The 27,606-nt window shown below is 43.0% G+C and overlaps 1 protein-coding gene across 1 annotated transcript in view; it reads left to right on the top strand.

The window, feature by feature from the left end:
- Window positions 1–27,606, top strand: part of LOC140310343 (zinc finger matrin-type protein 4-like) — a 232,985-nt gene that overhangs the window by 172,328 nt on the left and 33,051 nt on the right. The window contains exon 6 of the mRNA XM_072388619.1: window positions 12,456–12,552. Coding sequence (XP_072244720.1) covers window positions 12,456–12,552 — 97 coding nt within the window. The remainder of the gene's footprint in view (window positions 1–12,455; window positions 12,553–27,606) is intronic.

The raw sequence follows: 27,606 nt of genomic DNA, 5'->3' as shown, positions 1-27,606 counted from the left end.
CATATAAAGTTCTTAATGACCGAGCTCCATCATATCTTAAAGGTCTCATTGTAAGATATTTTGCAGGTTTACTTGTTGTTCCCAGAGTTTCTAAAAGTAGAATGGGAGGTAGAGCCTTCAGTTATCAGGCCCCTCTCTTGTGGAATAAGCTGCCAGTAAATGTCTGGGAAGCAGACTCCCTTTCCACTTTTAAGATTAGGCTTAAAACTTTCCTTTTTGATAAAGCTTATAGTTAGGGATGACTCAGATGATCCTCATCCTCCAGATGATCCTCAGATGATCCTCCTTTCCACAGTCGCCACAGGGATGCTCAGGACGGGAGATTGGACTGAAGACAAGTTTCAGTGCAATCTGTTGAATTCCTTAGCTAGGATATTGTTTTTGAATTGGTTCTACATGAATTAATTGGATTATTTTGAAATTAATCGATTGGATCTCATTGGATTATGATTACAATGAATGGAATTCCAATTGGCTTGAATTGGACTATATTGTTTAAGTGCCTTGAGATGAAAATTGTTGTAATTTGGAGCTATATAAATAAAACTGAATTGAATTGAATTAACATGTGAAAATGGTCGACTGGGACAGTGTCAAGTGAGGCAATTGCACTTTTAAATAACATTTGAACCTCTTCCAATGTGATTACAACGTCGGAAATTTCAAACTGTAATAATCAATAGCCCTCCCGTAGCACATCTCGATGAGGAAATACGGCAGATCTTCAGACCTGGAGCAACAGGTGTATCAGGGCAGAGCGGATCCTCTCTGTGTGTTTCAATATAATAGTGTGTGTGAGAGAGTATGATAGTATGTGTGTGTGACTATAGTAGTATTTATGAGAGAGTATGATAGCAAGCGTGCGTGTGTAACTTTAGTCGTGTTTGTGAGAGAGTATGAATTATTTCCTAAACAGCCTCTCATAGTAATGTGTTGTTTGATATCATAACATTCGAAAAACTGTTTATGATGATGATGTAATCAAAATTAGTTGTGATTTTAGATAAATGTTTAGGAGGGTGACGTAAAACAGGAGAATGAATGACTAGACCTAAATGTCCAGAACTTTGATATTGATTAGCTTACTTTAAATAGTTTTAAAGTGCAATAGTGCTAGCAGTTTAGGAAAGGCGGAGAAGGCTGAATATGTAGCAGACATGTCACAAACAGAAACAACTGATGAATTATTCAGCTGCCAAGTTGAACGGTAAACTGGACAGCTTTACAGGTCTCTACATGCCATGCTTTCTGTATGATTAACTTTTTAAATAGACACATGCTCTCCCTTGAATAAATTCTTAGTTGATATCTGCTTTTTGTGCTTCTGTATGCCAACTTCATCTGTTACTTCCAAGTCAAAATTGTGATAGGAAATGTGGAGCATCTGCGGAGAGCTTTGAACAGTTTTGTATGGGGAGCCACCAGGGCCATTATTCAGAATTAACTTACATACAAACATAATAAATCAAACTCTCTTACATACTATGCTAAAAACCTTACACACTAATGAAATGCTCTTATATATACTGGGGGTATGACGATACACTCAGCTCACGAGACGAGACACGATATTTGGTTCACAAGAACAAGACGAGACAAGATTTCTTCTCCTCCTCTTCTTATTTTCCTTCTCCTTCTTTAGGTTCTGGCAGGCTAGATGTAGCAAAGGCACATTACTGCCCCCACAGGTCACGAATATAAGTCTGGATCGCTCATAGAAATATTGTCAAGTGTAATCTCACGAGATCTCGTGGCACATGGCATGGCAAGATCTCTTCATACCCCTAATATATACTATTGAAATGCTCATATACACATAAATGAAAATCCATGCACTCACACACTATAAACTGTAGAAAAGCTCTTATATAAACTATTGAAAACTGTTATGGTATAACCATTTTAATTACTTTTAGTTTCAAGACATTTTGTGAATATGTCCTGAAGTTTGAACTGCAGCTGAGATGAGCAGATTTTCACTACTCTGCCTGATATTACTTTTCTTTACTTTATACACTGGCTACTTTCTTTCAAAAGTTACCTCAGTGTTACCCTAAGACCAAATAAAGACAGAAGACATCAGACAACATTTTTCTCCACATTAATCAGCTCCACAACCTGTTACTGTTTTTATTCTGTAACAAAATCCCAGCTTAATCCAAATAAATGAGACTGCAGAGCACATTTTTCTTCTTCTGCATTCTCTCCTGGGCTGCCGCTCTTTTCTCAGCTCAACAAACAAATTTTCAGTGACTCATCTGCAATGCCTCCGAGGGTAGGAAGTAAAGGTGATGGAGGGGAGGAATTACAGAGGCCTGAGGGTTCCCAGAGCTTCATCACTCATGCAAGGCAGCATCATGAAGGAGGGGCCAGAGGTGGCTGGCAGTGATGGATACCGGAGCCGCTGTATAATCTTTAACCCTTTCAAAAGATGTTTGAGAGGCAGACTGTCAAAGGGCTGCTGCAGAGCAGACCCCTACAGCCTGCTGCAGAACTTTTATGTCAGCTCCTGACTGTGTCTGGGGATGCTGCCACAAAATTGAATTTGCAGTCCTGCTGGCAGCACACTGACAGAGTGGTTATTGTGCAGCTTATCAGCAGGGAAGTGAAAGGGAAAGCTTTGCTGTTCTCTCTGAGGGAAGTACTGCTCTCCATCAAAATATTAGGAGGGAAACAGCTGACCTCACCATCTGAGAAGTAAATTAACAAACTGCAGATTTTCATCGCTCTCTGCCGCAACACTGACATTACGCAGATGCTTTCTAAGTTTAAGCGGTTCGATCCCCAGTGACACAATTTAATAAATAAATAATACATTTAATACATTTTCATGGGGAAAATTTGATTCAGGGGAATATGGAAATACGATTCAGTGAGTGCACACTGGCATTTATTTTCTCTTGGCCTTTTGCTCCAAGCCATATTTATGGAGGAGCAAACTTGATTGTGAGAGCAAGGTGATCAATATGGCTATTTTTCATAAACAATAAGATAAGTACAACATGATAGCAAATACGCAGGGTGCTTATAATTTGGAGCAACAGGGCGCTATTACAGACATTATTGGGTCAAGGATTCTGGTGGCATTCCATAAAAAATATGACCATTTTATTAACTTTTGTTGCTGCCAAATATCTCAAACTTCTTTCTTCCGGCGCTCCCAAGAGCACCGGCCAATTCAGTAGCTCCGTCCGCGTCCGAGTACTTGTAGTGTTTTTACAACACTTTACGTTGTCTGTTGTTTTTCAACTCTTGTGAGTTGCCTGTTAATCTACATCCCATGGATATGTGTTTGTGTATTTATGTATTATGCACATTAATTAATGTTGTAGTGATGTTTAAGACAGTTATAATTGTATAACTGGAGTGACAAACAACTTGAATGTGAGCCTACATGGTAAATTCAAACTATCTAAGCATGACCTACCATCCTGTCCCTGGGGAGCTGACTGCTCTTCATCACTAATATTGCTGAACCTCGACTGCTGACTTGTCTGGGCCTCATTGCTGCTGGTAGTAGCTGGGCTGGCTCTAACTGTTGTCTTTTTTTGAGGAAGAAGCTCAATATTTCTGCTTCTCTTCATATTCCCTTAATATCCCTGGGGTAAATGTAATTCAATCAGTCAATCGGTCGATCTATCAATCGACCAGTCAGTAAATTCACTTTGAAGTAATAGCCTAAATTAAAGTGACCACAGTTCTGAAATGAAAATCGGGGACATTTTCAATGCGGCGGTGAAAAATCATTAAATATTATCATTATGAAATAAAAAAGTCCTTTTTCGTGTATTTTAACTAAGGCAGGGCACATTAACACATTATTTTTGGTTAACTAATGAATTCATTGTCATTGACAATTATTTGTCTCCCATTAACGCTGTTTTTAATATTTATCATTTATATTGTAGACGTCTATTGCTTACTGGCTTTTACTTTGATAAAGTACATTTTGAGCATACTAGTATGTTGCTTACCACTGCGGCTCACAGGAAACATTCAGAAAAAAAAAAAAAGGCGGATGAAGCGGGCCAAACAAACATGGAGAAGGTTATGGAACTTTTACATGGCCATTTTCATTTCCATGTTCTTCCAGAGGCGCAAAGTTATTTGACAAAGTTATTTGTTAGCACTGTAACGTTGAATTGTCTTATCACCGAAGTACTTCAATTATATGACTGTACAGTTTCAATAAAAGTGTGTTATTTGCTACTTTTGAATTCATTATTGGATTTTCCATACAACAATGCAATTAATCGTGATTGATAACAGGAAATCATGCGATTAACGTGAATGAATAAATAAATAATATTTGCCCAGCCCTACTTTTAACCAGCTTTCATTACACAAAAGGTGGCAATCAAAAAATGGATGACATAACAATGTTCTCATTCATCCACCTCCACCTCAGGAGCCTGGATAGAATAAGAGCATGTCCTCACCTGGTAATCTCATGCTAATGTTAACGTTACAGCTTCACTAATGACGGAAAGGAAAACAGTGTCATAATGTTAACGTTCACTGACTTTTATGACGTTAAGTTTGGTCTTCAATTCAGATAAACAATCATATTTACTTGAATGTTACATCACTTCACACACACTCACAGCCCAGTCTACTGCCAGTTCACTCAAAAATAAATAAGTTTATACACAATATACCATTTATCGCAGTCACTGGTCTCTTTTTCTTTCCTTTTTCCCCGCCTATTTGTTGTTGTTGACGCTGCTGCGTCTTCTCTGGCGATGCGTTAAATGGCTACCGTAATAACTGGAGTCTGCGCACATTTCCCCCCATTCAGTCAAAATCCGGGACATTTTCGGGGACAGCTTTGACCGGGGACAGGCCACCCAAAATGGTGTCTGGTCACCTTAGCTTAAATTATGTCTGTTTATAATATCTACAAATCACTTTTAATAACACAATTAATACATATTGCATCTCAAACATTTGTGGCATTTGAATGCAATTTATTCTGCCTCTGCCTATTTAATCACCTAAAAATATATGAACTGTGAAGTAGGCCTGGGACGATAACAAACTTTGCTGGACGATATATTGTCCCACAAATTATTGCCGATAAACGATATTGTAAACAAATAGTGTATATCATAATAATGCACACCCTTTTAAATATAACAAACTTTTATTTATGTGTATTACACAATTGTAATTTTTAAATATTTAAGTTTAAATATCATAAATAAATAAAACAAAAAATAAAATGGACTCTCAGTTTACGTTAGTTAAAATTGCACTTGAATAAAAATTATGTGAGCGCACACCATTTTGCGCTGTTCTGTTAATATTTACTTTGTCGACCAAACACCTCAGTGAGTGTTGACTGTCGGGAGGAAGGCTCCTCATCTCGAGGTGCAGTTTTTTTCTCCAGCTGGGAAAAACTGTGTCGGGTGGTTGTGCTTTAGGTGGGCATGCAAGTTTGTTGTGTTGCCACCACTTTTGAGCAAATTCGGCACACTGGCTCGTCCATGTTGATGGGCTCACCTTGCTCATTCGGTTTGAAGCCGAAATATTCCCACACCGGAGCTGTGGCGTTTGGCTTTGCAATTATCTTATTTTCTCACGCTACAACGCACGAGGCTCACTTGCTGCACTCTGTCTTAGTGATGTGTCGGTCGCGAACGATTCGTTCGATATCAACTAATCTTTTATATGACTCGGGAGTAACGAGTAGTCTCAGTGAGTGATTCGTTCGTTTCCATGCAGTACCCTTCCTCCCCATATGACAGGCGGCAGCTGCATAAACTCAGTCAGCACGACAGGAAACAGAAATGATTCATTAATTTCCATGCAGTACCCTCTCTCGCCACATGGCAGGCGGCAGCTGCATAAACTCAGTCAGCAGGACAGGAAACAGTATTGATTCGTTCACGGCTCAACTCCTCGGGTTACGGCTCCTCGCACAGGAAACAGTTTTGATTCGTTCATGAGTCAACTCCTCGGATTACGGCTCCTTGCACAGGAAACAGTTTTGATTCGTTCACGAGTCAACTCCTCGGATTACGGCTCCTTGCACAGGAAACAGTTTTGATTCGTTCACGAGTCAACTCCTCGGATTACGGCTCCTCGCACAGGAAACAGTTTTGATTCGTTCACAACTCAACTGCTGGTGGCTGGCGGCTAAAAACACTGTGAGATCGGGATGTAGCCTAGGGACAGGATGTCAATAAATGATGTGGAAAGGAAGCTCAAAGAAGGTCTTTACAGCACAAAGACAAAGCAAGGCAAGTGTGATATTTGGAGAAGTTTCTCAATTGTCCGTGAATCTCTTTATTAATAGCCTATAAAATGACGTGTTTTCTCCTGTGGGACGGGAGAAGACACAAAATCAATGCATTTCTATTATTGTGCGGGCATAAATTCTCAAAGTTTTACGGCTGCGGCCGGGAGTGTAACACACACATTGTGGGTGGTTAATGGTCAGAAATTCAGCGGGAGCGGGGTGAAGAAAACAGTCCTGCACAGGGCTCTACTGTGGACTGAGAAACGAAGGAGGAAATGAATGATGTCTGATTTGTGATGTTCATTCATTTGTCATGAAATCATAATTAATTAGTGGTCTTCGGTTCTTGTAGATATGTATAGTGTTGTTGTGTATATAATGCGTGAAGTGTGTAAATAGATAAATGATAATGTAATAATGTGAATAGATACTTTTGAAAATTATATCAACATATTGATTTTGTGTTATACTCTACCATAAAATAATATACTACTACTAATAATAATAATAATAATAATAATAATAAGACACAATAAATGCACTATTTAACATTTTAGGGAACTTATTGTTACTTTTTTTCTCACTTATTTGTGTTACTAATTGTCAAAATCAATGTGAGTTTTACATTCACTTGTTCTCTACCAGCTGTCACGTGACAGGGCTGAACGGATCGTTCTCGTTCGTTAATTTGTCACGTGACAGCTACTGAGTCAGTGTCTCCTTTAAACAACAATGGCAGGGAGGATACAGACACGAGTCACCTTATTGTGTATTTGCTTTCCCAGGTTTTCACATGGTTTGAATTGTTTGTGGCATTTTGTGTTTTGTACTTTGTCAGCTCAGCTGAAGCAAACTATGTTTCCTTCAGTGTTAAGTGTTTAGAACCGTGGCCATTTTGTGCAACGCCCACAGTAGGGCTACAGCGCCACCTGCTGGAAAAATGAACGAAATGACTCGTTCAAATATTCGTTCAATTTACTGTTCGAGAGTAAATGATCCGATTCAGCCAAAAGACTCAAAGTTCCCAACACTACTCTGTCTGTGTAGCCAAGGCTAGTGACCCAGGCTACCCCCACAGAGACAAAGAGATTGGATGAATGGCAGGAGGGTTCACTCCGTTAATTCCGCTATGGAACAAACACACCCAGGTGCTGAGACTGAATCCTCTTGTTATCCAGCCTGCTTGGAGGTGAGAGACAAGGAAAACAAGCATGCATGCACATGTCAATATATGATGCTGGCAAAATCATTGAGTTAATTTTAATTTATCGTGCAATTAATTGATTTATTGATTATCGGCCCATGCCTACTGTGAAGATGAGCTAATTGATACAAACAAAAAGTCCTTCATCTCCAAGAGAAAAAAAGCCTTTAAATAGCCCTTAAATCACAGAGCACAGAGAAATAAACCACAGCTTGTTCTTGTGTTATAGCTCCTTCTTTGTACATGCGCTGCTCAGAGCGGCCGCAGTTGCAGCTGCTATCGCTCAAGTTTAGCGTTTTTTCTCTTTTTTCGATAGTTCTAGTTTTTCTAGTGTTCTAATTTATCCAGTGTAGTACTACAGAACAACAGTTGCACTTTGGGCACCAAAATTGCCACGTTTCTCTTAACTCTACGTTAACTTTTTAAAATAAACTTTTTCCCATGACCGGACGCCCAGTGAAGCAGCCATGGCCCCTATTGTTTACACCAGGGATCAGCTGCGCGTCAACATTTGCAATTTAAGCATTTGTTCTTCAATATTGATGAGCTCCAACTGCAAATACAGCTGCTCCACCTCGGTTGCCATTGATGTTGTTAACTGTGACCAGAAGAAAAATCAAGGATTTGGCTATAACCTCTGAAACCACACAAACATACAGCCACACCTCCCTACGGTGAATTGCAGAGCAGCGTGTTCTCTCGACGCAGAACTTCGAATGCTCAATGAAGATGTCACGTCGACATCGTCGACGTTCTGGAAGAGTATAAATCTAGCTTAACGCAGCGGTGCTGCCCCTGGAGAGGCCCGATGTCCCCCAGGAGCTGAGGAGGAAAAGACAGGGACTCTGGTGCCCGACGTCCTGCCATGAGAAGACGACACAGACCTGTCCTCCCGTCCATCATCATGGGAAATGTGAGATCTCCTCCCACTAAGATGGACGAGCTAACGGCGCTGACCCGGCACCAGAGGGAATATCGACAGTGCAGCATCATGCTTTTCACGGTAACATGGCTGAACTCACTGACTCCGGATTCACATGGGGTGGATTTAATCTACATCGGGCCGACAGGACAAAGGAGAGCGATAAGAAGAAAGGAGGAAGGCTGGCTGTGTTTGTGAATGACAGATGGTGTAAGACTGGTCATACCACTGTTAAAGAACAACTCTGCTGCAAAGACATTGAACTGTTAGTTCTTAGCATGAGGCCATTTTATCTACCAGGGGACTTTTCACACTTTATTGTGATTGCGGCATTTGTCCCCCCCTCTGCTAATTGTGACATGGCCTGTGATGTCCTGCACTCAGCTGTGAGCAGGCTGCAGACACAGCACCCACGAGCCCTCTTCCTCATCTCTGGGGACTTCAATCATAATGCTTATAATGCAACACCCCTTCCCCCTTTGGGGAGATCAGACCACAACCTGGTTCGTCTCTGGCCTGTGTATTGTTAGCCCGATTCTTTCATTGGAAGCCCAAGAACAAGCTGGAGCAATCTTAACTTAAAGTATTTATTAGTGGTCACATGTAAAGCATATGGCATATGGCACTCGGAGTTCTCGCAGGAAATCCATCAGGCCGAGTCCCGATAACGTTTCATATTTATTCACCTTTATCTCACAGAGGTTGTACTTACACTTGACAGAGTATAACTCGCCAGTTTTCAGTGACATGAGCAGGTTTACTACTGTCTTTGTCATGTTTTTTGGATGTGATAAACAACGTGTGTGAGTGTTGTTTTTGGCGTGTATCTAATGTACCAGACCTATCTGTGTTAATACTGATGCTTTATCTGACCCGGTTATTTTGTCCTGCTATGTTATCCTAAAGTCTTGGACATACTTTGTGTTGTATGAACAGAGTGGACAGGTACAAAATAGGAACATAGATTGTTTAGTGGCATACAGAATATGAATACATAATGTCTAAGAACAAAGCCAATTTTAACAGTATGAACTCCTCGTGCACTGGCAACCAGCTGTGACCAGCACATTGAGAAGATGGTCTGAGGAGACTGAAGAGACTCTGAGGGACTGTTTCGAATCAACTATGTGGGAAGAACTCTGCGATCCTCATGGGGAGGACATTGACAGTCTCACTCACTGCATCACTCTATAAACTTCTCCGTGGAGAACACTGTACCCACCAGGACTGTACGGAGCTTCTCCAACAACAAACCCTTGATTAAGCCAGACATAAAGGCCCTTCTTAAGGAGAAAAAGAGGGCCTTTCAGTCTGGAAATAAGGAAAGGCTAAAGACTGTGCAGAAGGAGCTGAGGTGGAAGATCAGAGAGGGGAAGAACCGCTACAGGAAGAAGATGGAGGATCAGCTGCAGCAGAACAACGTCAGCGGAGTCTGGAGAGGCCTGAAGACCATCTCAGGATACAGAGAAGTTGACTCCCAGGCTGCGGGGGATCAGAAGTGGGTGAATGATCTGAACCTATTCTTCAACAGGTTCTATCAGACACCTAACCCTCCCCCAGCCCAGTCGTCCTTGTTGCTGCAGCCCCCCTTGTCAACACACTCTGTATCCCCCCTCCTCCACCTCCCCCACCCCCACTTACTCTCACACAGCCCTGAGATCACAGCTAGCCACCACTGTCCCCACCTCTACCATTCCCCCCCAACTGATGTTCTCACCTCCTCTCACATCTCCACCCTCCCCCACACCACCAATCACCCTGCCCCCAAGCCCCGATCTGTCCCTCTCTGCTGACCAGGTGTGGAGAGAGCTCAGGAAGATCAAGGTGAAAAAGGCTGCCGGTCCGGACGGCATCAGTTCCAGGCTCCTCAAGTCCTGCGCAGACCAATTCTGTGGGCTTGTGGAGCACGTCTTTAACCTGAGCTTGAAGCTGGGGAGAGTTCCACAACTGTGGAAAACATCCTGCATTGTGCCGGTGCCAAAGACACAGCACCCAAAGGACCTCAACAGCTACAGGCCAGTGGTGCTGACATCGCACCTGATGAAGACACTGGAACGGCTGGTCCTCGCCCATCTCCGCTCTCTGGTGGGATCATCAATGGATCCGTTGCAGTTCGCCTACCAGCCCAACATCAGGGTGGATGACGCAGTCATCTTCCTCCTGCACAGAGCCCTCTCCCACCTTGAGAGGCCTGGAAGCACTGTGAGAGTCACATTCTTTGACTTCTCCAGCGCTTTCAACACCATCCAGCCTCTGCTTCTGAGGGACAAGCTGGAGCTCTCAGGCTTGGACCACCACCTCACATCGTGGATTACGGATTACCTCACCAACCGCCCACAGTATGTGAGGACTTGGGACTGTGTTTCGGACATGGGGGCAGCACAGGGACTCCACAGGGAACAGTCTTGGCTTTCCTGTTCACCCTGTACACTGCAGACTTCAGGCACATTTCTGCACACTGTCACCTGCAGAAGTTCTCTGACAACTCTGCCATTGTCGGCCTCATCACTGTCGACGATGACAGGGACTACAGAGAACTGATCAAGAACTTTGCGGACTGGTGTCAGTGGAACCGCCTCCAGATCTCCAGGGAAAACTAAGAAGCTGGTAGTGGATTTCCGCAGGCGCAATCAGGCCCCGCCGACACCGGTGAACATCCAGGAAATGGACATAGCGAGAGTGGACTCTCATAAGTACCTGGGTGTTCACCTGAACAAAAAATTGGACTGGACTCATAACATCCATACACTTTACAGGAAAGGTCAGAGCAGACTCTACCTGCTGCGGAAACTCAGGTCCTTTGGAGTGCTGTTGTGTGCACATCGCGAGGCTCAGCGTCTCTCCCGATTTAGCGAAATAGTAGTTATCTGCCTGCTTGTTTCAAGTCTGTTCACTCAGAACTGTCTTGCGAACACATTCTACAGCCGCCAGGAACTTTTGGACATTGTATGTCGCAATTCTGATAACTTTATCGATGGACTACAACTTTTCCCTGACATCGTCAGGACCACTGAGACAATCAACCCGGCTCCCCCAACCGGATTTGGGTAAAGGATTCTGGTGGCGTGCAATTAAAAATATGACCATTTTATTAACTTTTGTTGCTGCCAAATATATCAAAGATACTTCATACATCCGACTGCCAGCATGAGTCAGAGCTCTGCCACATGCAGAAATACTCTGACGACACTGCGATTGTTATATTGTTATATTGGATATATTACAGATGGAAAAGAGACGGGGGCCTGGTGGAGGACTTTGTGGGATGGTGCAGGTCTAACCACCTGCAGCTTAACACCTCCAAGACAGAAGGAGATGGTGGTAGACTTCAGGAGGAAGAGACCCCATGTCCAGCCCATTTCCATTGAGGGCTCTGACGTGGAGGTTGTCAGGTCCTATAAGTACCTGGGACTGCAGCTGGACTGATATTTTACCAGTCTGTTGTGTCTAGTGTTCCTTTTTTATGCTGTGGTTTGTTGGAGGGCAGTATTAAAAGGAGGGAATGCTGGACGTTTAGAAAGACTGATGAGGAGGGCTGGATCTGTGGTGGGCACAGAGCTGGACTCTCTGGTGCCCCCCCCCCCCCCCCCCCCCCCCCCCCCCACACACACACACACACACACATTAAGGTCTCAGGCATTTATATTCTTGTCACTTATGTTCTCGTTAAGCTCAATCAGGAGAGTTGTCTGTGGCAATTGAGGACACAGTATGAAAATACATGACAAAGTATATAAGTATATGCTTGATAATAAAACCAAAATCCGTACAGATTTAGCTGTGAAATTCTTTTCTCTGTGAACTGAAATCCACCATATGTTCACCATATAGTTTTTTTTCTCTAACCTTATCCAGCAGCCTAAAATTGTGAAAAGAACCAACAAACATATCCTGAAAGACATACACAAACATATTTGTGGAATTAAATGCTTCTTTTTAGGGCCTGCTTGGCTCTGATGGATTGATTGTGAGTAAGAAACACCATGTCATGATTTAAAAATGTCATTCCTCTGTAGAGAAGGATGAAAAACAGAATGTGTATCTATTTCCCAGACTGGATCATTTAATGCATGTGTCTCTGGTTCCAGGTCTGAAGCGCAGCTACACCTGTGAAGTCTGCAGTGTCACACTCAACTCAGTGGCACAATATCACGCACATCTGCAGGGCTCAAAGCACCAAAACAAGTGAGTGGATCCTGCAGCAACATAGCTAATATACACTGTTTGGCATTAATGAATTGTGAAATGCTAAATACTATACCTCCCCCATAACAAAGTATGCTGTTGTCTTTGCTCTCATCTATGTCCTATGCACTTCAGATACAGTGAATTTTAATGCTTGCATAAACGATAAGGATATTGTATTGCAGTACACAGTTTGGACAAAGGTATTAGATGGTCTCATTTTGCTCTAATTGAGCCTCTTTTTGCTTTAATGCAGTCGCTCACTGGTGGTTGTGGCACCCATCTCAAGCTGAGAGTCAACAAGCTTTTACAGTTCAGTCACAGCAAACAGGCAGCCTGCTGCAAGTAGCTTTCTACTACATTGCTATCTAGAAATTAGTTCTAACATGGGCTAATTTTAAAAAGCTGCATATAGCTGCGTCCCTGCTGTCACATCTGGTACATTATTTAAGTATGCATAATCTTATAATGCATTTATGCAAACAGCTTTCAAGAAAACATTGGCTTCTCAGTACCTTATGTTTACTTTAATAAAAGACAAAACAGAGTAACAAGGATTGCTTTGCTTAATTTTAAATGCAATAAATTTAATGCATACATAGTACAGCATTCATAGATCTATGTTCAGCCCTTTACTCAAGTTGCCTAATCAGGTTTCTTTTAGTGGTTTCTTTCATTTTTCCAAACGTTTCCACATTAAAAACACCCTGTTGCAACTCACACCAACTTAAGCAGACCCAGTCTGTGATACTGTCTTATGCAAAAGGGACTTATAAATCCATAATATAGCATTCACTCAAACCGTTTTGAAGATTTTGAGGTTTGAGAAATTTGCTCTTCTCACGAACCCCGTCTTAGTAGCTTTTAGCTTAGCTCCTCCATCAGAATTCACTTCTAATTCTCCAAACTGAGAGAACTCTGACTGACACTCGATTACTCCACCTAAAGCACATTCAACAAGACGACTGCAAACACTCAGTGTTGTTACATGCGTGCCATCGGATCGGATTAATGGCTAAATTACAATAAGATTGAGTTATTCAGTTCATGTAGACACCTTAATCTGACAAGAAATCGAATCGGATTGCGTTACTTGCGATCAAATTAAGACCCCGGGATAACTTAATCCAAATGCCCACTGGACGAGCATGTAGGCGACAGTGGATCGGATCGAGCGTTCTGCGCATGCTCGAGATTTTTTCCCGTGATCATCACCCGGAAGTCAAAGGAGACGATATTCCTGTTGTTGTCGCTGCCGTCAGAAACAAACAAACAACGCGATGGAGAATGCGCCGTTGTGCATCATTTTTTGCCATAACCAGCTCATCACAAAGCAAAGAGGGACGCAGCTTCATCCTGCTCTTTGTTCGCCATCTTTCTCGAATGCCTTAGTTTTGTTGTTGTTGGTGGTGAAGACGTCAACCGGAAGTGGCTCTATTAGCGATAGTTAAAATGCATACAGCGCTACCGATCGTACCAGGGTATTGCATGCTTTGTGCCAGTGATTCGATTCATTCACCGCCATATATCCAAGGATAATTACCCTCAGATAAGGAGCATAACCCAACTATAGCTATAATCGAGTTAATGTCATCATGTAGACCCACTGACTGTTGGGCTTTGATTGTGCCCTGGGCAGTAGGTGTGAACTGACAGGGCTTGCATGGTGCACTTCCCAGAATTAATTCTCCCTGCTAGCCAGTTTGTGGCTGCACACATTTGTGGGGATGCTGGCATAGGAGACGTGACGTGGCGTTTAACAGCCCCAGTGCTTTTTAGACACAGATGCCTGCTCCTTCCTGTCAGAGCCACTGAGTCTACATCCAAAGTAACTCGTGAGGTTCACACCCTGTCTGTGCCTTTCAAAAGCACAGTGTGTCATGCTCCTTTTTGTTTTTGTATTTTTCTGGTTTAGTTCTGTATTCTGGTTTTCTAATCTGTTTAGTTTCCTATGAATTTTCATTTCCTGTTTCCCTCAGTTCCCTGTTAGTCTCCAGTTCCATTCCCATCTCCCTTGCTAATTCTCCTCAGGTTTAGTTTATCAGTAATCATCCTCTCCTCAGTATTTAGTCTCCTGTTTGTTCTCAGTTTTTGTCAGATCCTCGCTGTCATTCTCCCCGTCACCGCCACCGTCATCCTCGTAGTCTTGATCCCCATGGTTTTCCCTCCGAGCGTTGCAGAGTTTAGTTTTGTTGTCCCTCTCGCGCATTTTCGAGTTCCTTAGTTTCAAGTTTTTTCCAGCACTGCTGTGATTTAAAATTTTTCTCAAATGAATCCTTTGAGTTTATCTCTGGCTCCTGTCTGTGTCTGCAATTGGGTCCTGTTACTTCGCCTCCATCACCCCCAAACCATGACACAGTGGAGCTCTGATATGATAGAGTCCACAGAAACCTGAAGGGGGCTGAGCGGAAACTGAAAATGTTCTTTATGGCTGAGCAGTTTTGTGATTATTATAAAACAAAATTGTGGTTTGGAAAAAATACAGCTGGTGTGACTCATAATAATTACAGCTCTGATGTATACTGCTTAATATCTTCTATTTCCTTCTGGTTTGCTTGAGGTGGTTTTTGCCACATTACAACCAGCTATTTCTGCCGCTGGGAAACAAAGATGGTCACTACTGGTGAACATGAACTAACACGGCATACCGAGTCCAGTGGTTTTGTTTACATTTTTTAACCTTCAAGTTCTGTTTAGTGGTTAGTGCCTTCTACTCCATTTTTTTAAAGAGTCATGCAAAACTTAACCTTTTCTGCCGCTGATGACACTATGCGGCGCCTGCTTTACTCCAAGGCAGTTAATGGATCATGTCTGATAAGCATTTTCTATGAAGCATTGAACCATTTTGTAGCAGATCAATTGTGTTGACGCAGCAATAATCTTTTATTTTTCCATGATTTACAACCATCTTGAATTCTAGTGGTACCAACCTGCAGTAATTGTTTTCTGTATGAAGTTATCGGTCTCTAACGTGGTTGTGGAGGAATTCTTCTTGACAACATTACTCCAGCTCATTAAGATTTGTTGGCACTATTTATGCACAGCTCTCTTAAGGTCCCAACCTAGCATTTCAATCAGGTTGAAATCTGGACTTTGACTGGACCATTGCAACACCTTGATTGTTTTCTTTTTAAGCCATTTTAAGCTGTAGATTTGCTGTTGTGCTGCTGTAGTGTTCTTCATGTGCAATATCCCTGTTCAGCTCAGAGTCTGTGCAGGTACATGGTCAAAACTGTGCTTATGTTAACACAATTTTCTAAGTATAGGTATAAACTGGCTCCACCTTTCACATATTGCATGGAACAGCACCAACAGCTGATAAACAAGCACTCAGGACTTTCATGATGTCGGATGTTGGAGTAACTGGTCTGTTATCACTGAAGACAGGTGGCTGTGATTTTTGTAGGTGCCAGAACAAGGCAAGATGTATTCCTCAGCACTGTAACTTTCTTGTGGCTCAGGCTAAGGTTGAGGTTGTAGAAACATAGCACAATAGCAGCTGAGGTTCTGCTGTTCAGCGCAGACTCTCTTCACCCAGGGGCTGACACCATCTGGACCTGCGGCCTTGTTCTGATTCAGTGTCTCCAGTTGCTTCTTCACCTGACTGCTACAGACAAATGGGCTGGAGGGGGAGGCAGCAGAGGTTACTAGGACAGATGTTAGTGAGGCTGTGGAAAGACCAATGACTGAGGAGCAGTACGATACTGTAGAAATGTGACAGGGAAGCTGTGGGTTCAAGGAGAGAGTGAGATCTTTGTAGCTTTGTAGGAAAGCTGAGCGTTGTTCTGAAATTAACCTAAGGCATGTCAAGTTTATTGGCTCTGTCCAGGCTTCTATCAGTCGGATCCCCCCTCACCATCAATTCAATTTTGATTTATATAGCGCCAAATTACAACAATTGTCATCTCAAGGCACTTAATAATATAGTCCAATAATATAGTAAATTGGAATTCAGTTCATTGTAATTATAATCCAATAAAATCCAATTAATTAGTTTAAAAATAATCCAATTCATTCATGTAGAGCCAATTAAAAAACAATATCCAAGCTAAGGAAACCAACAGATTGCACTGAAACTCGTCTTCGATTCAATCTCCCGTCCTGAGCGTGCCTGTGGCGACTGTGGAATTCATCCAAAATTCAATGTATTGCTATGTTTGTTTTTACTTGAAAAAAAAAGAAAATATGTGGTTTGGATGGATATTACATAGAATTTTTTTTTAAAAAAGGATAGAAAAAAAGCCTGCTAGAATTTAGGTTCAGACATTTCTGTTTCATAAATCAGAACAGTATTGATTCTGGCTTGGTAGAAATTACTCTTAACCTCTTAGACTCTAAAGAAAAAATCAAAACTTTATCTCATTTAATTGTGTGGTTTCACTGAAGGTACTCTGGCTTACAAAAATACATGCATCTTAGGTTATTTGGTGAATCCAAATAGACTTCAGAAGTGAATGCAAGCGTTTATGTTTGTCTCATATGTCTCTGTGTTGGCTCTGTGATGGACTGGCAACCTGTCCAGAGTGCCAATCCCCCAATGACAGCTTGTAACTGAGTCACGTTTATAAAAAAAACGGAAAAAAAAAAAACAGGTCTGATCCAATGGCTTTATCTTCTCCATTTCAAAGCTTCTAGATTATCAGATCAGAAATGTTTTAACTATACTGTACTATACTGTGTCAGGTTGTTACAGAAATGTGTCTTGATAAATATATTTTACATAAGATGCTTGACCTTCCCTGAATGGATGGTTGGATAAATGCTTAATCTTGTGACCATATGCATCGTCAGTTGTACCACATATTTTTCCATATCACATATCAGATTATCATCTTAATCGAACATCATGTATATGTAACATCAGGTTGAATTCTACAACTATCTGAATTAGTAAAGCAATTCTGCAATAATAGATTGTGACTTATTGTTCATTAGAGATCTGGTTAACAATGGAACCTTAAGAGAAACCGTAAGTTTCAAACCTTTTGGAAGTGTCATCAGAAACTGACTGACTTCATTCATGTAAAATCCTTTAATTTAATTCTTAATCAGTTCAGATTATATATTTTTCTTTTTTGTTATCACTGTTCAAAAGGAATGTGATTTCAGCTTTTCTGCAACATATATGGAATTTTCTGCCATCGATGGGTCAAGCTGACAGCCTAATTATGTGCTATCACCTCATCCCAAGACAACCATCCATCAGTGGCCATTACATGCGTATTCAGACTAGATTAATGAGCACACGTGCACATACAAATAGGTTTTAGACTCAACCGTCCTGATAGGCTGCAGAAATGTATTAGCCACAGAGGTCCTTCTGCTGTCGCCTGTGAAACTGTTACAGATAATTTGACCGAGCAGCTGCTTTTTTTCCTCATAACTTACACAGTGTAACCTTGGTGATTATGGTGTGCACCTGAAGGATACTATTTATTATTCTTACAGATACAACATACATTCCTCTGATGTTTTAAATACATTAAGTAACATTGCTCACCAATGCTTCAAAAACTCTGTGAAACTGTTGGACAGGCATCAGTGATTAAAAATCCCTTTTTCTGGAAACAAATGCTACTGGCAACCACAACAAAACCACTCTCTAATGTGTCAATTCATGCAAATCCTTTGCCTATAAATGAGGTTGAAATATGGCATAATCCTGTTGTGACCCAGTTGACCTGATAGCATTGCATCCACAATAAAGTCAGCTGTTCCAGAAGCTGCATGAGGTTTTACTTCAGCTAAGTGGTGCCATATGCTCGTTTCAACATGTTAACATGTTCACAATAAAAATGCTACCATGCTGACGTCGAGCACAGAGCCTATCCCAGCTGTCATTGGGAAAGAGGCTGGGAACACCCTGGACAGGTCACCATTCCATCACAGGGCAAACTAAAAAACAGGGAATAACAAATCACAATTAATCAGGTTTCCATTTGATAACAAAGCAAATCTGAAGAAATATTTTGAAAAGCTGCAAAAAGAAAAATGATTCAGATATGTTTCCATTGAGATGATTGAAGATTGAAATTCATATTTCTCATTTTTTAAATACAAATTAATCATAGCAATGGAAACCCTGCTAGTGAGAGGTTACTTTTCCCAGTGCACTGATCTTGTAACTGGTGGCACTAAAGGAAAAAGGGTCACCAGATTTGTTTGGCTTTGAATTCAGAAAAGCTGAATGGTAACAAATTTAGTGCCAAGCCCTCCAGTACTTACTGAAAAATTTCCAGGTGAAAACTTTGACCTGGAAGATGAAGAGCTGAGGACTTCAGTGTCAGTTGGATTCATCCTCTGACGAACACAAGTGTCTTTTGTGCAAATCTAATTTCAGTTTACCCAACGCCAGATATTTAATTTTGACCAGAGTGCTGGACTGACTCACAAACATTGCCATCTGTTAAGCTACAGTCTATAATTGCATAAGAATATTCTTTGTCTCAGTTTCAGTGTCTAATTCAGTATGATGGTGTGACTCAGTGCATGACGTGCTCTGACTCATGCAGTATCCTCTGCTGTGCCAGGAGAACATACTGTTAACATGGATTGTATGGGGTTAGGTTAAATCTCGTCAGGTCAATTCTCTATCCAGAGACATGAAGCAGCACAGATCTCTGTTATTATGAATATGAATATTACATTTGGATGAGGGGAACAATATATAAGTAAGTTCTTATGAAAACTTATCCACTGCCCTGTTTTGGATTTGTATCACTATGATATTTTAGGTAACATTTGTTCTGTTTAAATCCTGCAGCAGAAAAAAGTAAAACATCCCAAATGAGCCCAGTTCTCTGAAGTACCCAAACTAGTTTCCAACCCCCCTTTAATAGCTTAAACCTGATTAGTGATAATGTGATTTAGTTAGTGCCCCATGTCTAAAAATTAATCCTGGATTAATCCTGAAGCAGGTTTTCCAGACAGTCAGAGGACTGTGACACTGTGGCTCAGGACCATTTTCCATCTGGCTGATGTTGAGTGCATTGAAATGTCAAACTCTGCTATCATCAGTAATATCTATTTTTGTCAGTTCTTGAAAAGTTCTTGTCAACCAGTGGTGTTAATGGGGCTTCACACTGTCATCTTCAGGATTGTAAAAGTATCATAACGGCATGTTACTTTTCAGTGATTTGCAACCCACTGAGTATAAGTGGCATAAATATAAGTGGCAGCATCACTGAAATAAACCAGTAGGTTTGGGGTGTCATTAACAGGTCTATCTGCAGCATTGCTTTAACTTCAGTGTGCTCTCAGGTAGTTGGCATTCCCACTGTAGGAACCTTTTGCAGTTCCTATAACCTTTTCAGGAATAGGGCCGTTTTTTCACGCATTCAGGAACTAGGGACCGCGGCCCAAGGAAGGGTCTTTTCTGGGTTCCATAGGAACACATATGACATAGGTGTTTGGTGGTCGGTAGCTACGCCCCTTGTCTGAAATGTTTACTCATACGATACGGACACAACCGGCGCATGTTTAATAAGTTAAACTTACACGCTGTCTCCTTTGTCTTGGGCGCTCTGCTCTCCTTCTTTCCTTCATGAAATGAAGAAGAAGTACCGCCTGCTGCTCGATTCTTCGTCTCCTGACTCTCGCTGTGAGCTCTTCCAGCCTCGATCTGAGACACCTGATGTGATCGTCCATGATTAATATCACCGTTATGCAGACCATGAACACGGTGGCCTCCTCGCTCTCCATATTAGCTTCTTTGTGGTGTTGTTTTCTTCTCGCCTTACTTTTTGCGGGTTTTGTTTTGTTGTTGAGTGTGGCGCTAAAGTGACACGTCTGGTCCCTGACTCATGTGCAAATGCAAAATGAAACAGTTCCCCTGGGGAAGGGCAGTTCTTATAACAAAATTCGAGGTGGACAGTTCTTAGAACTGCGTTCTTAGAACATCTCTTTCCAAATGTGGCTTTGCGTAGAATTGCCAGGGGGCATTTAGCCCCACAAGGCCTGCCTGCCTTAAATCAGCATTACCACAGCAGGATTTTTTCTCTGCACTTTAAACAAGTGAAACATGTGCATACAAATTGTCACATCTTCAAAGCATGAAATATGATAAGCTGTGGCAGCCTCCCTCATTGGAATTCACATGATATATTTACTGAGTGTGTTCAAAAGGAGGAGCGATTCAGGTTGTACAGTATGTACAGACTGCTACAGCTGCAGAGCCGCTCCTCCTTTTATTTAATTAATTTTTGTTCCCTATGTTCTTCTAATTTTGTCATACCAAGCTCTGGATTGTAGCTTGCTTTTACTACCTCCTTTTCACCTTGTCTTTTTCTTTAGTTTGTGTCCCGTTGAATGTAAATTTTTATTACTCCGCACATACTGCAGTTTCACAAAGGTTGAAATGCTATCTGCGATAGTGACATTTCAGCCAGCCTCATCCAATGAACACAAAAGCTATAATAAATTAGACAGTTTTCAAACTGTTGGAAAAAACTAAAGGTTTTCAACACTGAAGGCATAGGTCATCTGGATGTTGATATATTTAGAATAGAAATAGAATAGAAAAGTACTTTATTCATACCCTAATGGGGGAAATTCAAAGATGTCAAGTAGCTTAAAAAGAATTATAAAAAAAAAACTATAAATATTTACAATGATTGTACATTAGACAACAACAACAATAATAGTAATACTAACACTACTACTACTACTTCTAATAATAATAATAATCAATGACTAAATAAAAAAAATTGAGAAGAACATGTCAGCAGTCACTGTTAAAAAGCCTTATGGCTGTGGGGACAAAGGACCTCCTGAACCTCTCAGTCCTGCAGCGCAGTGCGATGAGCATCTCACTGCAGCTGCTCCTCTGTTCTACCAGAATGCTGTGGAGAGGATTTATTATTCTCCAAAACAGAATATAATGTCCTCCTCATCCCTTGCTCTAACACAGAACTGAGAGGGTCTTTTTCACCAGTTTGTCCAGGCGCCTACAGTTTTTGTCTGTAGTGCAACTCCTCCAGCAGACAACAGCATAAAACAGTGCACTCTCAATGATAGTGTGATAAAACATGCATATCATATCACTACAGACATTGAAGGACCTAAGCCATCTCAGGAAGAAGAGACGGCTCTGGCCCCTCCTGTACACTGTTTCTATGTTGGCAGACCACTCCAGTTTATTATCCAGGTATTTGCAGGTCTGAACAGTCTCTATCTCCCCTCCATCAATGCAGACTGACTGGTATGGAGTTTTAGATCTCCTGACGTCCACGACCAGCTCTTTGGTCTTGGTAATGTTCAAGAGCAAACAGTTATTTTTGGTCCAGCCATAGAAGGACTCCACAAGGTCCCTGTCCCTGTCTCCTGTCCACCGCCCACACATCCCACAACAGCCGTATCATCAGAACACTTCTGTATGTGGCAGGACACTGAGTTGTACCTGAAGTCCGATGTGTGCAGGGTGAAAAGAAAAGGAGCCAAAACAGTATCCTGGGGAGCCCCAATACTGCATTCCAGTGTTCCAGAAACACAGCTCCCCATCCTGACATACTGTAGTCTGGCAGTCAGATAGTCTATAATCCATGATGTCAGGGAGGGGGCCACACCCATACCTAGAAGCTTATCTTTCAGTATGGGAGGCTGTATGGTGTTGAAGGCACTGGAGAAGTCAAAGAACATGATTCTCACAAATGAACCAGGCACATCCAGAACCAAGCATATGCCTGATGCAGCATGAATCGTGTCTTCCACTTCTATGTGTTTCTGGTAGGCAAACTGGAGGGGGTCAAGATCCTCAGCAACCTGCAATTTCATGCGGCGAACAAGGAGTCTCTCCAAGGTCTTCATGATATGAGATGTCAAAGCCAGCAGTCTGTAGTCATTCAGCTCCAATTCATTCAGCTCCAATTTGGGCACCGGCATGACAAAAGAAGTTTTCCACAGCATCAGGACTTTTTCCATCTGAAGGCTCATATTGAAGAGCCTTTTAAGAGCAACTGCTAATTGACCAGCACAGTCCCTCAGAAGCCTTGGACAGACTCCATCTGGGCCTGCAGCCCTCCCTGACTGAAGTCTCCTGAGCTTAGCTCCAACCTCCTCTATAGTTAGACACATAGGTTAAAGCGGAGGGATGGTGACAGGAGTGATGTTGCTATCAATTATAGAGATGGGGGTTGGGGTGCAGCTGGAAAGAGGAGGCCAGGTGGTGGGAGCAGCCACAGATGTGAAGGTGCAGCTCGGCTCATGAGGCCTGGATGTGGTAGCTGCCACAGATGTGGAGGTGCAGCTGTGCTCAGGATGCCTGGTGCTGGAAGCTGCCGCAGAGGTGGAGGTGTAGCTTGGCTCAGGAGGCCTAGTGGTGGAAGCTGCCGCAGAGATGGAGGTATGGCTGGGCTCAGGATGCCTGGTGGTGGAAGCTGCCGAAGAGGTGGAGGTACAGCTGAACAGAATAAGCCTGCTGGTTAGAGTTGCTGCAGAGGTGGAGGTGCAGTCAGGTAGAGGAGGAGGCTTGGCGATGCAAGTTGCCATTGAGGTGGAATACAGCTGGGAAGTGGAAGCAGTATGGAAAAAACAGCTGTGGGGGTGGAGGGAGCAGCAGCAGAGGTGGAAAAAAACACACTATCAAACCTGTTGAAATATTGGTTAATGTGGCTGTGTCCACATCACCTTCCACAGACAGAGTGTTTCAGTCTGTATCCAGTGATGGCCCTCATGCCCCTCCACACCTCCTTGGTGTTATTGTTCTCCAGCTGTCTCTCTACCTTTTTCTTGCACCTTAGCTCGATGTAGTGTTCTTTTAAGCTCCTGTTGTACATTCCTCTGCCTTTCTCCATCCCCATTCTTGAACACCCTCTTTTTCTGGTTCAGGAGGTCTTTGATGTCACTGGTGATACATGGTTTATTATTTGGATAGTATCTTAGCACCTTCTCTAGGGACACTGGAATCACAGTGTCCCTACAGAAGTTAATGTAGTTAATGATGGTGCTGACACTCCTGTCCATGTAAATGTCCATTTCTTCTTCCTCCAGGAGTACAGCCCAGTCTGTGACATCAAAGCAGTCTCTCAATGCATCACTCGCCTCTGGTGACCACTTCCTGAGAGATCTGGTAGTAACAGGAAGTCTTTGTATACAAGGTCTGTATGTGGGTTGTAGATAGACCATGCTGTGATCAGATCTACCCAGTGGTAGAAGAGACACTGTCCTATAAGCCTCCTTCTCGTTAGCATAGAACAGATCTAATGTCTCCTTATACAGCCGTTGGTTCCGCACAAGCGCCTCATCAGAGCTCATAGAAAAGGGTAGAAAAGGCTTAAAAAGGCTTGTACCTACACCTCCTGTTGTGCCTCTTTGCTTTTTGTTATGCTCCAGCTCTGCATCACCTGTACAGCTTTTTTAGCTCGATCGGAATTTGATGTTTAATTCTGTGTCTTGTGGCGACACTGATGAATTAGAACGCACACACAAATAACGTTCTATTTCTGGTCTCCATGACAACGGTTGTTGTCATGAAAACGAAATGTATGTTCTGTCAGTTGATGTCAGTTATTGTCAGTTGAATAGTTTTCATTTAAGTGAAGTAAGGAGATGAATAAATAATAGAGACTTACCGCAACGTCGTCTCTTTCTCTTCAAACTCTACATTGGTGACCCTGACGATTGAAATATGTCGGTAGAGGCAACCTCGTCTTTCGCCGCTGTGACAGCACCTGTTTTCGCAGCTACGGTTAAGCTACCAGACTTTTGGCAGCACGACCCAGAGCCATGGTTCCAGCACGTCGAGGCTCAGTTTCATCTGCACGGCATAACCATGGACGACACGAAGTATTTTCACGTCGTCGCAGCTTTGGATTGGGCCACCACACGCAGGTTAATGGGACTGCTCCGGCACCCGCCTCAAGCCGACAAGTATGCAGCACTGAAGAAAGAGTTGCTGCAACTGTATCAACTCTCAGATATGGAGCGGGCCGATCGTCTGTTGTCTCTGACTGGTTCTGGGGACAGCAGACCTTCTGAACTGATGGAGAATATGTTGGCACTGCTTGGCTCTGGTGATACTTCATTCCTTTTCACCCACCTTTTCCTGCACCAGCTTCCACCTCCTGTACGCACAGTCCTGGCCAACTCTCCCCTGATCCGCACTAAAGATTACAGAGGTTTGGCCGAAGAAGCGGACAGACTTCTGCTGCCATCCAGACAGTTCTCAGTGCACGCCCTGTTGCCATGCGTGCATGATAAGGACGACTCTGTGGAAGTGGCTGCTGTCACGGAGCGCCGGAAGAGGGAGAGCAGTCTGTGCTTCTATCACCGCCACTTTGGAGTGAAGGCCCGGCGTTGTGTCCCACCGTGTTCCTTTCAGTAGCCGGGAAACGAGAAGGCCGGCGCTCACTAGCAGCTGTGTGTTCCGGCAACGATGATAGGCTGCTTTTCATTGAGGACAGTGCGTCAGGACGTTTTCTAGTGGATTCGGGAGCACAGCGAAGCATCATGCCCCCTTCCTCTACTGACACTTTGGGACATGGACAGGGACCCCCGCTGGATGTGGCTAAAGGCACTCCCATCCGCACCTTTGGTACCAGGTTCATGACTGTGTGTTTTAATGGGCGTGAGTTTAACTGGGAATTTGTTGTAGCAGCTGTTTCTGTGCCCATTCTAGGCGCAGATTTTTATATGCTTACAGGTTGTTAGTTGATGTATCTAACAGGAGAGTTATTGATGCTGTTTCTTTTGATTCCTACCCATGTACTCTGGGCAAGACAGGGCCCCATTTTGCAAATATGCTTGCTACAGGGGAAATGTACCAACGTCTTCTCTCTGAACTTTTTCTGCTGCTGTAGCCAAGCATGGTGTAGAGCATTATATAACTACTGTAGGACCACCTGTTTTTGCACGTGCATGCCGTATGGATGCGGCTAAGTTGGCTGTCGCCAAAGAGGAGTTTGCCTACATGGAGCGGCTGGGCATTGTGCGACGCTTCACCATTACACATGGTTCCAAAGTCAGATGGGGGCTGGCGCCCTTGTGGAGATTTCCGGTGCCTGAACAATATTACTACTAACGACAGATACCCCATCCCACACATTCAAGACTTCTCTGTGCATCTTTCAGGGGCAGTCGTTTTCTCTAAGGTCGATTTGGCTCCTAGCTGAACCCTGCAGACATGGCCAGGGAAACATCCTCTCACATGTAGATTGGGAGAGGTAAAGCCCTCGCCAGGTGGCAAAGTCAGCAGTACAACATTTCAACACTAAACTAAACGTACCATAAAAATCACACGTGAACATGCAGGGTAAATATACTTGTGAAATAATAATAGTTGCAACAGCACACACCGAACCATGTCCATTTCTGCTCATGCAGCTAGTTACCTTTGGTTTGTTCTAAGGGCGAACCCTTGGCACACTTAGGAGGGTCAATCCTCTTAAACTTTTTTTATAGAAAGATTTTTGATTATTGTTTTCACTAAATTAATTGCCACTAGGACAATGCTTAAATTGTACCAATTTAAAGTCACTCATCAGGCCTGTGCCTACGACACAGGCTAAGCTTACAACAGAGGGTTCACACCCTCGCTACTTCAGCATGTATATTGCTACTTAGCAACACAACATAGTGCTATGCAGCAATATACTTACTCACGGTGCTTATGCACTCGTGAATACATCATTGAACCATGCCTACATAGCAAGGTTACTACTTTACTGATATTAATCATTATCCCCTTTATCCATAAACAAGCACTAATTATATATTCGCACTTACTACCATTGCATTAATTACTTTCATCCCTTTAATCCATCGTAATATGTTATACATCCTCTTTCTGATAGTCCCATTTCTATTGTCTTAATCCTCCAGCCGGTCCTTCTTGCGGTGTGGTGGGTTCCCCCACCCCCCTTCTCAGTATGGCTTCCATTCCGTTGATTGCAGTGGTTTGTCGCCGCAGTCTGTTTTGACAAAATGTGAGAAGTGAGGCGTTGGCTTGTCGCAGTTGTGTCGATCATAGTCAGCCTGTGTCCGATCCTCCTGTCTTTGCAGAGTATTGGCTGTCTGTTGGGCAAGGACTAATTGCTGAGTTAGTCGCTCTTGCTCCGCTCTCGCCCGAGTCAGGTTCTGTTTGTACTTGCCTCTATGAGCAGAGCTTCTGACTTTCTGGATCTGTTTGCGGGCCATGGGGGTGAGACCTGCTCGCAGCGTAGAGTAGACCGTCTTTGTCATGGTCCCAATCTCACCCCGAAGATCACTGAGTTGTATGTACTGGTCGAAAGGCCGGGTCAGGAATGCTGAGATATGAGCTCTGTCACCCGGGCAGACTTGAAGATCGGTCTGACAGACGGAGGTCTTGCCATCGGTTGGATCACAACTGCTGGTTGGCTGATGTGGATCTCCGAAGGATGTCCTCGATCCTCTGGATCGTCTGGACTTTGCAGGTTGGACGGAAGTCTGTGGAAAGCTGCTGGCTGCTGGATCTCGGGTAGATCTGCTGGTGGTCTCGCTGGATTTCCCCTTGGTGGTGTCTGGGACTGGCTCCACTCAGGCCCCCCTGACGGCAGGTCGAAGTTCCTTTCGTCCTGCTGGGACCAAGGTGCCTATTTGGAACAAATGGGTTGGCAGCTAGGGGTGGATGTGTTCCTACGGGTGTGTGTGTGTAGTCCCCTCTGCTAGAACTGTGACCAAACCAATCATCCATGGCCACATGCGGTCAGGTAAAGAAAGCCTCCGCCATTTCCAACAGTCTGTGATGGAGACATGGTAGGTTTTAGTGATTATATGCGTATAACATGCACACGAGAGTTGTGCCTTCCTTTGTATATATGATGATTTACAACATGTATGTGAGTATTTACAACATGTATGTGAGTATTTACAACATGTATGTGAGTATTTACAACACGTACCTTGTGGGGAGCAGGCGGCGACCATTTACCTTCCTACCTATTTTCCTACATTTCCTACAGCCCTATGCGTTCTTCCACGTCTGGGTGATTTTGCATCAATACTACAGGAAATTGTCCAGTTATGCTAGCAAAAAGACGTGATATTAGGAGACGGAGCAAAGGTATGACACAGCAGATCACCAGCAGCACCACCAACACA

The sequence above is a fragment of the Leuresthes tenuis genome, unplaced genomic scaffold, assembly GCF_036924035.1.
Source record: "Leuresthes tenuis unplaced genomic scaffold, fLeuTen1.0.hap1 SCAF_6, whole genome shotgun sequence".
Classification (NCBI taxonomy): domain Eukaryota; kingdom Metazoa; phylum Chordata; class Actinopteri; order Atheriniformes; family Atherinopsidae; genus Leuresthes; species Leuresthes tenuis.
Note: the sequence above shows the minus strand (reverse complement) of the source record. Positions and strands in the feature narration are given on the sequence as shown.